A 12594-nucleotide genomic window follows, 5' to 3' on the forward strand; every position below is an offset into this window, starting at 1 on the left:
TTTTTGCTGTGGCACCATCCTCCACCATATGGTAGCTTCTAGGTGTCCTACCTCATAAGCTGAAATATGCTGGTATCTTTGTCTCATCTTTTTTGCCTGTGGTTTTCATGCAGCCCACCGCACCCCACTGTAAAATGTTTGAGTTTAGAGGCTCTCTAGGGGGTCACTTTGACCAAGCCTTTGCTATTTCCCAACATATTTTAGGTTGCGCAGCTTTAAAAAAACATACACAAATAATCTCCATGTAATGTTATTGAAAAATGGACTCTCTGGCTAGGAGGGCATTGTAGGAATAGTTCGTCTAGTGAGTGTTAGGGGCTTTTCTAAGCCTTTTTTTTAATGTGGGATATCAGGCGGGAAGTACCTCCCAGCTCTTTGAAAGTTGTCTCCACCTCATCTGGAAGTTTGGATTTAAGTCTTATTTAACTATGTTTTTGTTGCCTCAAACCAGGGGTAGGTAAAGTGCAGCCCTTCACATGTTGCTGGAGTGCAAGTCCTTATACTCTAGCCACTATAGACCCTGGTGAGGAACATTGGGGATTACAATTCAACAGCATTTGAGAGTCTCACTTTGTCATCTCTTTTTAAATCAAATAACCAAAAATGGCAGATGTGGGTTGAAATCCTGTATTCAGAGCACAGTGTGAACATTCTATCGGCAGAACTACAGTATGTATATTCTCTCAACCCACTATATATGCATGTATATTTAATTCACTGTTTAGCCACTTCACCCCACCCCCCATGCAGTGGCTGGTGGAGAGCAGAGGAACTGGAAAAGCATGTGGCTATGTCCTCATAAAGATCCTCCAGGGGTCCTTCCCTAATCTCCATCAGCTACTGAATGGCCATGGGGAGGGTCTGCACAGCTACTGTAAATAGTCCTGGGACACATTTGCTCATTGCAAAGGTAAGAAAAGAAATTGATCTGCAGTGACCAAAGTAGACATATACAGTGCGCCCATGTTATAGGCGGGCATGCTTTACGCGGACTTGAGCATATGCGCTCAAGCCGTGGGGAGCGTGCACAGCGCAAGGGGTGGCACGTCTCATTCCAATGAATGGGGCGTGCACCCATGGCGTCCCGGGTTCTCCCGCACCGCCGCGCACGAGCCACATTCAAATGAATGGGCTCCAGCATAGGCGGCATTTGCCTTACGCCGGGGGGGGGGGGGCGGAACGGATCCTCGTGTAAGGCAAGGGCCCACTGTACATGTGTATGTTGGACTTAGACTTCTGAATATTACAAACAAGATGGTAGCCATGCTGTGGTCTGAATTTTCATTTTTCAAACATTGAAAGAGATGTGTGCACCCAAATGTAATGACAAAACATAGGTTAAATTACTTTTACTTACTTGTGTGTGTGTATGTAGCAAAATGCTATTGAAAAAATATTCAAGTTTCTTTGCAATGCAGATAAGAAACACTGACACATTCAAATTAACATTTACTCTCAGTTCAACCCTAACCAGATTTCTAAACTATATACAGATTGAATATCCCTTAGCTTGAATTCCAAAATGAAACACTCCAAAATCCAAAATTGTCCACATTAGTGACTGAGATAGGAACACTTTTGCTCTCTGATGGTTACTTGTGCACAAACTTTGTTTTGTGCACACAGTTATTTAAAGAATATTATATTTAAAATTGCTAGCAGGCTATGTGTACAAGGAATATACAAAACTTAAATGAATTTCATGTTTAGATTTGAGTCTCACCTCCCAGATATCTCATTATGTATATGCAAATATTTCAAAATCTGAAAAAATCTGAAACCCAAAACACTTCTGGTTCCAAACATTTTGGATAAGAGAGGCTCAACTTGTAGTAGGCACTAAAAACACATCTCTTCTGGCAGGCATACCCCCTTGATCTTCTATAAATATCTGAAGAAAACTTAACCTCAGGAAAAATAAGAAAATCTTACCACAGGATGCAATGTGGTTTTAATATTGTATTGTTATATTTTGATATTACATGATTTTAAATTATTTTTAAATTGTAAATTTAGATATTTTGTTGTTGAAATACTGTTGTAATCCCGCTTCGATCCATTGGGAGAGGCGGGAAAATAGAAATAAAACTTATTATTATTATTATTAGTAGTAGTAGTAGTAGTATAGTTGGAGTGCTTGAAACTCTTTTCTTTCTTTTTTTCAGCCCAGAAGAAGAATCTTCTTCATCCTCAAGTGATGAAGATGAAGATGACAGAAAACAAACCGATGAACTGTTAGGAAAAGTGGTATGCGTTGACTGTGTTAGTGTTGATAAAAAGAAAAATCTCTGGTTCCCTGCTTTGGTAAGTGTTTTTGATACTGCTTAAAGGATTTTTAAAAAAATACGAATATAGGACAAAGGCAAAAAGCTGTCGCATTCATCTGATATTATGGCACAAAATATCATATATTGGTGGAAAAACCATATTTGGAAGTATAGTACCTCTGGATACCATGCTGGGGAACAAACAATAATTATCTTTATGCCTGCTAGCCAATGTTAGAAACAGGATCATGAACTAGATGGACTGTTGTTCTAATCTTGCAGGGTTCTTCTTATATTCTTAGCTGTTGCATAGCAGCAAGAGAAAGACTCAGTAGTAGAGGATGGATGATGTCAAATCAGTATTTTGTATATAACAAGAACTGGAAAGAAGTAACTATGGGAAGAGGACAAATGGAAGTCAGAAAACAAGAACTAAGCAAAACCTATTTGCTATACTTGTCTGAGCACCTTAGTGTTTAGTAATGATGCTCAGTAATCAGTACAATCAGTGACTGAATTGTTGTAAGCTTTCTCCTGCTCCCTGGAGACTTAAAATCATTAGAGATACAATTCCATATTCAGTTTTTAAAGTTTATTTGTATGATAGAATTGTGAAAAGTATAAAAAAAATTACTTGGATGTGTACTGGAAGTAGGTTTCAGAAAGATCAAACTCCTAATGTTCTACATGTGGCATAATATGGAATATGGATGGCTATCTAAAAGACCACCTCCTCTCACATGAGTCTATCAAGAATTTAAGATCTTCAGTGGAGGCCCTGAGAGGATAGGGTGGTGAGTTCATGAGTCAGTACTTTCTTTGTAGTAGTGGAACTCCTTCCAAGGGTCATCCATTGAGTTTTGGGTGGACAACCAAAATGACATTATTCTGAAACACCTTCAGTTAGGCTTAAATCTGGCTTTCAAGATTTTTATCTGTTTTATTGTATGTTGTTTGGGACCTTGGTGGGAAGAAAGATGATCAATGAAAGAAAGAAAGAAAGAAAGAAAGAAAGATAAAATATTTAACTTGGCCAGATGAACATAATAATCATGACTGAAAGCAGACATAAGTAAATTGTGATCTTACAAGCAAGGCACTAACTTGCCATTATTTCTGGCCATAACTGACTGCTCCATTTTCTAAGTCTTTCAGAAAATGGTTAAGATTGGTGTCCCATGTTTTGATTTGGAAAAGCAGAAGCAGAAAGAAGCTTCTGTCTTCTCTCATTTTTCACAAGGCACTGACTGGAAAAGGGAGAATCCATATGAAGGAATATTACTTCTTTCCTTCTCTTGAAATCTAGTGTAAATTGAGATGAGAGTACTCTGTCAAGACCTTTGTGTATGCATGTCTAGGAATAGGATGTTTTTTCTCTCACTTAGTGCAGGACATTCAAGAAGCAGGAGCAATGTGAATCCCATCCCTCTTGTGGCTTCTTGAAAAATAAGAAATCAGTTTTCTGTCAAAAGGCTCAGAAGTGGAATTGTGCTTTTCATGCATGTCACAGTATAAGAACCTTGCCATCTGTGGGAGAACTAACCAAATTTGTGGACTCTGGGCAGTGAAAATAAGTGACAAAATAGACCCCACCACTTTAGAGCAGTATCCTGCCACCGCTTTCCTTGCCAGCTCAGGGCAGTATCCTGCCACCGCATGCTGCAGCCCTGATCCAGCACTTTGCCAGCACTACAAAGAATGGCAAAAAGGAGTTCTTGCTGCTGTGGTGGCAACTTTTCGGCACTTCTTTGGCATAGCGTGTCTAAATGCTGCGCTAGTGGAGCACCATAAAGCCCCCTGACATGCGGTTGGGTGTGCAGTGTGACACCGGTGTCAGTGTGTGCAGCGAAACTTCATGTTGGCATGTCAAGCTAATAATAATAATAATAATAATAATAATAATAATAATAATTTGTATACCGGGCGATTGACAACAGTAAATATAACAGAGTAAAATATAAAATTAAAAACATTATAATCCCTCCCCTCCTTATGAAAGTATTAAAAAATATGACAGATTAAAAACACAATATCAAAACATAAAACATAATTAAAACAAACTAAAAACCCTGGTGTCTCTCTGCAGATCCTCAACCATCACTGAAGATGGGGCCACGAGAGGAAAGAGGGGATCAGGGAGCCCAGGCTGGGGGATGGTTAATCTGGAAAGGCCTGCCGGAAGAGATCCGTCTTGACAGCTTTTTTAAAGCTGTCTAATGATGTCAACTGACAGATCTCATCCGGCAGGTCATTCCAGAGTTTGGGGGCGACAGCAGAAAACGCCCTCTGGGAGGTCGCCGCAAGCCTAGATTTTAGAGGCTGCAGTAAGTTCCTCCCAGAGGACCGGAGAGCACGGGGAGGATTATACGGGAGGAGGCGGTCCCTGAGATAGCTTGGACCCAAGCCATTTAGGGCTTTAAAGGTAATAACCAACACCTTGTACTGGGCCCGGAAGCTAATAGGCAGCCAGTGGAGGGACCTCAGAACCGGAGTAATGTGGTCCCTCCTAGATGTACCAGAAATAAGCCTGGCTGCCATATTTTGTACCAGCTGAAGCTTCCGAACCAAGCACAAGGGTAGCCCCAAGTTGAGTGCATTACAGAAGTCCAGGCGTGAGGTTACCAGTGCGTGCACAACAGTTTCGAGGTCCCTTACTTCCAGAAAAGGGCGCAGCTGGCGTATCAGCCGAAGCTGATAGCAGGTGCTCCTGACCGTCGCATTTACCTGATTTGTCATCAGGAGCGACAAGTCGAGGAGCACCCCCAGACTGCGAACACAGTCACTGGAGGAGAGTGTGACCCCATCCAGGACTGAAGGTTGCAACCCAATTCTTGGTTTCGGGGCCGCTACCGTGAGCACCTCCGTCTTATTTGGATTCAGTTTCAATCTGTTTTTCCTCATCCAGCCCATTACCGCTTGAAGACATTCATTGAGAGAAGAGATGCCATTGGAATTTGAGGCTGATGAACGAGACATGGAGAAATAGATTTGGGTGTCATCAGCGTACTGATAACACCCAGCACCATAACTCTGTATTATCTCACCCAGCGGCTTCATATAGATGTTGAATAACATCGGGGACAGAATAGCCCCCTGAGGAACCCCACAAATGAGGTTCCTCTTACTGGAGCTACAGTCCCCGAGCAGCACCCTCTGGGACCGACCTGAGAGGAAGGACCGGAACCACTGCAAAGCAGTGCCCCCGATACCTAACCCCCTCAGGCGGTCTAAGAGGATGCCGTGATCTATAGTATCGAAAGCTGCTGAGAGGTCTAGGAGCACCAACAGGGTCACACTACCCCTGTCGATGCTCAGACGCAGATCGTCGGTCAAGGCAACCATGGCAGTCTCAACCCCAAAGCCTGTTCTAAATCCGGTTTGAAATGGGTCTAGATAATCGGCTTCATCCAAGACAGCTTGGAGCTGAAGAGCAACCGCCCTCTCAACCACCTTGCTCAAAAATGGCAGCAGTGACACAGGCCTATAATTTCTCATATCCAGGGGGTCCAGGGAAGGTTTTTTCAGAAGTGGCCTAACAGCCGCTTCCTTTAGACAAGATGGAACATGTCTTTCCCTGAAGGACACATTGATGATATCCATGAGGAATCTCATCAATGCATCCCCCCCCCCCCCCCGAACGGCCAGCCATGATGGGCAAGGGTCGAGAGGGCAGGTTGTCTTCCTCATCTTACCAAGCAGCTTGTCCACGTCCTCGGTACTCACAGATTACCACTGATCCAGTATAACTACATTGGCGGAGTCACTGGACGCCTCGCCTATCGACTCTGTTTCAATGGTGGCATCTAAGTCGGCTCTTATCTGAGAGATTTTGTCTGCAAAGAAGTTGTTAAATGCGTCACAGCAGGCCGTCGTCGGGTTAAGTAAGGGATTTGGTGCAGGGGACACCTGCGTCATCTCCCTCACCACCTTAAACAGCTCTGCTGGACGAGACTCTGCAGACGCAATACGTGCAGAGGAGAAAGCTCTCTTCACTGCATGTATTGCCTCCCGATAGGAACAAAGGAAGTTCCTATGGCGAGTTCTGTCAGATAAGAGGCGAGTCTTCCGCCACCTGCGCTCTAGCCGTTGTCCAAACCGCTTCATCCTCCTCAGCTCCGGTGTATACCAAGGCCTCCGATTAGAACCGGGATGGCAAGGGCGCTTGGGAGCGATCGTGTCGATAGCCCTGGTAAGATCGGTGTTCCAGGTATTGACCAGAGCATCGACAGGATCCCTGGCATTCCCAACCATTAAACCCTCTAAGGCTTTCTGGAATCCAGTTGGCTCCATCAGCCTTCGAGGGCGGACCATTCGAATGGGTCCACCACCCCCGGAGGAGCAGAAATTGGCTCTGAGTTCTGTCTTGACCAGGAAATGATCCGTCCATGACAATGCGGAGGTGCTTACCACCTCCGCCCACGGATATGCCTGTTCAGTACAGAACACCACATCGAGTGTATGACCCGCACAATGTGTAGGCCCGTTGACCAATTGGGATAGGCCCATGTTTGTCATGGTATCCATGAACTCCCGAGCCGCGCCTGTTAAGCTGGTCTCGAGCGGGATGTTGAAGTCCCCCAAAACTAAGAGTCTCGGGGTCTCCAACACCAGCTCAGAGACCAGCTGTGTCAGCTTGGTCAAAGAGTCTGCTAGACAACGGGGTGGCCGGTAGACTAGCAAAATCCCCAAGTTGGTCTGTTTAGTCCCTAAGTTGTGAAGTCTTTTGCCTAAATTTTTGCTGCCATTCTGAAATAGTTTAAATATCCCTTTTGTTTTTGTCCAGGTGGTTTGTCCAGACTGTAGTGATGAAATTGCAGTAAAAAAGGACAATGTTCTTGTTCGTTCTTTCAAGGATGGCAAATTGTGAGTGGAAATCCTCTTCCTAAGTAATATTTGTGTTACTAATTTGTAAAAATTTGTAGCTGTGGTCAGCAGATCTGACTGTTGCTGTTTCATATATACTAATGTTAGTTATTTATCTGCTCTCCACTTCTCATCTTATTCATGTCAGTATGGCACAGAATGGTTATAATACATATTAAACAATTTTGTGATATTACTTTGGCCTGTTACAGACAGCCAAAATAAAGCTGCTTCGAGTCACAGTGGAAGTATGGTGTTTCAATGATGCATGCGTCCTAAGAGTCCAAAAGTCGCACCAAAGCCACGCTCCAGCCCTAAGGACTGGAGTGTGGCTTTGGTGTGGCTTCTGGACTCTTCGGACGCATGCATCATTGAAACACCATACCTCCACTGTGACTTGAAGTAGCTTTATTTTGGCTGTCTGTAACAGGCCTTTGAATGAATGGATTAGCTATTTATTTTATAAGTCAGTTTTATGCTAGACCCTAAAAAAAGAGTGTTTTTGCATTAATTAACATAGTTTGGTATATTATATATGACCACACACTACTTCAGATGGTCTCAAAATGGCCAAATCAGTGGGCCACAATGCAAGTTTTTTCATTTTAATTTTTCATTAAATTGCTTTGCTTCAAACTTTCTTCTCATGTCACAGCTAACAGGTCAGTTCCTAGATTGGTTAAATTATAGCTCTAGGACTAGGAAGGCATGGTAGAAGAACTATTTCCTGAGAGGCAGAAACAACCCATCAATCTCCAATCTGTCTTCCTGCCTGACACAGGGAAGCTGCATTTTTCCAGTGCTCCTCATTCCTCTGAAGGACGAGGAAAGTACAAAAGGAGTCTGTTCAAAAATTCTCAGCCGGAGGGATAGGAAGAGAACTTCCTGTTCTTCCAATACATCACTCCCCTTGCACCAAGTAGAATGGAAGGGGCAAGAGTAAATCTTTGGTTTCACTATGCTCACATAATTCCCCACATTTTTCCTTGCCGTCTTTCAGTGAGTGATCATGTTTTGGAGAGACACAGAAAAAAGGTTCAGCAGAGAACAGCAGTATTATAGGAGTGTGAACCAGGTGATTTTAATCAGCTTTGCTTTCCTTGATGGTTCAGCTGGAATCACCCCCTATCCTTCAGCTTGTTTTATTACAAAGCCAATGGGTGGCCTTGCCCTGCCCTGAGAGATGAAGATCTTAGCCAGTAGAGACACCTGGTCTTAATTAGCCAACCAGCTCCTGGATGTTTTGCAGAGACATAGCAAACAATTCAGTGGAGAACAGCAATATTATGGAAGCATGGCCAGGTGCTTTTAATTGGCTTCCCTCCCCTAGATGGCTCAGCTCCATTCACTCACCATTCATACCCTTGCTTTATCTTGCTATTGTGCTTGCCTGAGGTACCTGCCAGATCCTCAGAACCTGGGGTTTTGGCTTTTCCTAGGCCTGTTTTAGAGGGCATTTTATTTCACCTGCTACAAACCTTGAGGTTGCCATCTAAAAATAGTAGGTTGAAGCCTTTGGCAGAAAGGCTTTTGTATGTAAAGAAATTTTATTCTCTATAATCTGAACATATTTTCTCAGATCATATATTTTCACAAGATTCTCTTGTGGCTTTCCTGACTTCAAAAGCTATTTAACCCATTGAGTCAGCTAAGGTATTAAAATGAGCAAGAGCTCAAAATGCCTTGCGCAGAGGATTTGAGCCATCAAAATGGATTTATCATGGCTCTTCTTATTTAACAAATAAAAACATTATTTGTTTAGCTCTTCAGTACTAAGGAAAGCTGTGTCAGCTTTTTTCAAAGAGCTACTTTCATGCGGGCTAGTAGATTGACTTCTGTTTCTGATTTGCCGGTCAGATATTTTTTAAAAGAATTCTCTGACCACAGCTTTCTTGGTAGATACTTTGCCTTTGCTTACACTGCAGATTCCTACTTTGTTTTATCTTTCTCCATCATAATCCCAGATGTGAAAGTCTTTCTCCATTAGCATGTAAGATTTATAGGCCCAGTACAGAGGGGTGGGAAGCGCCATCATGGGGCCAAAACTAGGGCTCGGGAGAGCGCAGCAGCTCCACGCTCCCAAGCCCTAGTGCAGGAGCCTGAGAGCCCAAACTGCTCTGGGCGGAAGAGCTGTCATAGGGCTGCATCATAGCCCTTATGACAGTGCAAAAAAGGAGCTGCCTAGAGTGGCTCCTTTTAGACAGTGTGTCTGTGCTGCAGCATGCGGATGCTGCAGTGCAGACACGGGCCAAAGATAGGAGGCACAGAGCCCTCCATTTGTACTGCTCCATTGTTAGCAAAGCCAAGAACATTATAGTACTTGCAACAAGTGTGGGACTGGAGTAGTCTTGGTGCCAATCCCAGGATATACAGGTTGAGTCTCTCTTATCTGGAATTCCAAAATCTGAAATACTCCAAAATCCAAAACTGTCCACATAGGTGACTGAGACACATCTTTGCTTTCTGATGGTTCAATATAACAACCTTTGGGGCTTGACAGACCAGTGAAAAGTGCTGGCCTGTACGTGCGGTGAGGACTGAGCATCCCCACGCTCCAGGCCCTTATCGCACTGCCCAGCTGCCCTTAGGACACACTCCTGGCACAGTTGCCCTTAGGACACACACACTGCCCAGCTGCCCTTAGGACACACCAGGCACAGTGGATGGAAGGGCGTCATGATTCTATGCCACTTATGATGCCCCTTCCAGGAAGCTGCTTAGAGCAGTTTCTTTTTGCTCTCTAGATTGATTTTTTCCCAAGTTTTTAAAATAAACACTATTATTTGTTTAGCTCTTCAGTACCAAGGAAAGATGTTCGAGAAATTAGTGATTCTTCACCAAAGCCTGATGCTACACTAAAACAAGGTAAGAGGAATCTTGAAATAAAAAATAATAATGTTTTCCAGAGTAGAAAAAAGTGGCATATACTATGAGGGCCAGTTATAATGGTCTATCCCGGAATGGGTGTGCTGTCTTCAGATTTCAATAATTAGTAAACCCAGAGCTTTTGGTTTCAACTCCCAGAATCTACTGACTGGCATATTTTTGTAATTGTGGTCCCCCCACGAAAAACCTTTCCAAGAACTGACCAAATCATCCCCTCCATACTATTGTAATACTGTCTTATATCAAATCATACTATTATACCCTTTAGATCCCTACTGTTAACATTCGCTACAAGCATCTGTTCAAGGTTTTAAGCAGGAGTTTTTTCCAGTCCTATCTGGAAATATTAAGAGATTGATCCCTGGAACCTTCTGCAAACAAAGTGGGTGTCTTTCCATAGACCTATTTTTCCTATTCATTCAATTCTCACCCAAAGTAGAAGGTAAAGCATCAGATATTTCCCAGAAAGGAAAGAAAAAACATTTTTCTTCTTACTTATGCCTTTTCCATCTCTTGTTTTGTATAGTCTGGCAGTCACTGAGTGTGACCTTGGGGGGGGGGAACAGATGATATTTTAAAACTTGACAGTTGTTGAACAATAAATAGCTACTTGATGTGCCAGTCGATGGTGCCTGTTTCCACTATATCTCTTCTCCCATTAGCTTCTTCACCTAACATCTTGAAAACCCATTTTGCATGCTGATCCAACTGGAATAATTTTTTAAAACCCACCCCCATCTAACTCTCATTTCAAAGGAGGGCCATTGGTGACAGAACAAATGTCATATTTCTCTCTTAGGATAAAGGGAAATCTCACAGTCAAATAAATCTAGGCTCTCTCTTGGTACCTTCTTTTTTTCACAGTGAAAAAGCTTGTTTCCTCTACCCCATTAGTCACTACATTTAACCCCAAGAGCTAAGTAATGTCTCACTGCTTATCTTGCCTTCATTTAAATTTTTACCATGCTGCATTAGTTTTTACCATGCTGATTAGTTTTTTTAAATGTTGGAGAAAATTTGATATTGGTCACATTGGGATGATAAAATTCTACTTCAATGATTCCCATTTTGCTATACTCTTGGCAAATGTGATGTTTATGACCAGCGAACATCCAGAAGCCAGCATTACACCATGGCTTCATAGCCTGTCTTACTAGAAGCCCTTAATTGTAGTTTCCTAGTTCACTGTGCCTTCCTAGCTTGCTCACTCATGTGAAAAAAGAACAAAGGATTGTGCGTGTGAGTGCACTAAACTTGCAGATTGTCAGTGGTAAATTGTGTTGATTAATTTTAATCCATTTACAGCTTTTGATCAAGCCTTAGAATTCCATAAAAACAAAACTGTTCCCAGTAACTGGAAGACTGAATTGAAAGAAGAAAGCTCCAGTAGTGAAGCAGAAGAAGAGGAAGATGATGAAAAAGAAAAAGAAGATAGCAGTGAAGAAGAGGCAAGTATAGCATTGTGTTCTAGTTGGGTTCATGTTAGAATATTGTGTATTAATTGTTGAATTACTGCAATACAACAAACAGTACCAGTACTGATTACAGTTTGAGCAGAAGCACTCACATTCTCAAGAGTTAGAAACCTCATAATCTCCCTCCCCTGCCTATCCTAGTGTTCTTTGCCTCTGTATTTTCCCTCAATACTATTTTTTTTCCTCACTGGCCTTTCTCTCCCTCTGTCCTAGTGTTCAGTCTTTCCCTCTGCTCACTGTCTTCCCCCACATCCACTTTCCTTAGGAGAAGGATCTTCTATCTCTTCAGCTAATTTTAAAAATAGAATATTAAGGGTGAAAATCCTAGGGTATCTTTACCAAGTTTGCCTAGGTTTCACAGTGTTGGAATAATAGGCATATATACTTTTAAAATGTATTTATTTATTTGTGCTGTTATGGATCTTTAGCATTTATCTTTCTTGTGGGGAAAAGTTTGTGAAGGCCTTACAGTTGCCATATTTCCAACCTAAACAGTTATTATGGTATTATCTAGCACCATAATCTTAGATAACGAGCAAAAGATAACCTGATTGAGCAATGACACTCAAATTTAATGAGTATGCAAAGGGATCTTGTAGCACTTTTGAGATTAATGGAAAGAAAGGATTTGGTATGATGAGCTTTCGTAAACTTGAGCTTACTTCATCAGATGCTTGAGTTTTCTGTGACAGTTCATTCTACCAACTTTTTTCTTTCAGACAGTTCCTTTTGCATACTGATTTTTCAGACTAACATAGCTGTGTCTTTGAAATCTAATGAGCATTCAGCATTTGTTATCTATAACTGGTTCAGCAGTCAGTAACCATGTGTATATGAACCTGTAGATTCAGTACAGTGGTACCTCGGGATACGAAATACCCAGGTTACGAAATTTTCGGGATACGAAAAAATCCCATAAGAAATAATTGTTCCGGGTTACGAATGTTTTTTCGGGTTACGAAAAAACTTTTGGTGCTTTTCGGCGCTATTTTACACGGAATCGCGGCTTTTCCCCATTAGCGCCTATGGCATTTTGGCTTACGAAGGCTTTTCGGGTTACGAAAGCGGCCGCGGAACGAATTACTTTCGTAACCCGAGGCACT

The 12594-nt window shown here is 42.4% G+C and overlaps 1 protein-coding gene across 1 annotated transcript in view; it reads left to right on the top strand.

Annotated features, from left to right (window-relative positions):
• Nucleotides 1-12594, top strand: part of ARID4B (AT-rich interaction domain 4B) — a 119446-nt gene that overhangs the window by 45861 nt on the left and 60991 nt on the right. Inside the window, 4 exon segments of the mRNA XM_042453175.1 lie at nt 2166-2304; nt 7051-7130; nt 9922-9995; nt 11322-11464. Coding sequence (XP_042309109.1) covers nt 2166-2304; nt 7051-7130; nt 9922-9995; nt 11322-11464 — 436 coding nt within the window.

This window comes from Sceloporus undulatus, chromosome 1, assembly GCF_019175285.1.
Source record: "Sceloporus undulatus isolate JIND9_A2432 ecotype Alabama chromosome 1, SceUnd_v1.1, whole genome shotgun sequence".
Taxonomy (NCBI): domain Eukaryota; kingdom Metazoa; phylum Chordata; class Lepidosauria; order Squamata; family Phrynosomatidae; genus Sceloporus; species Sceloporus undulatus.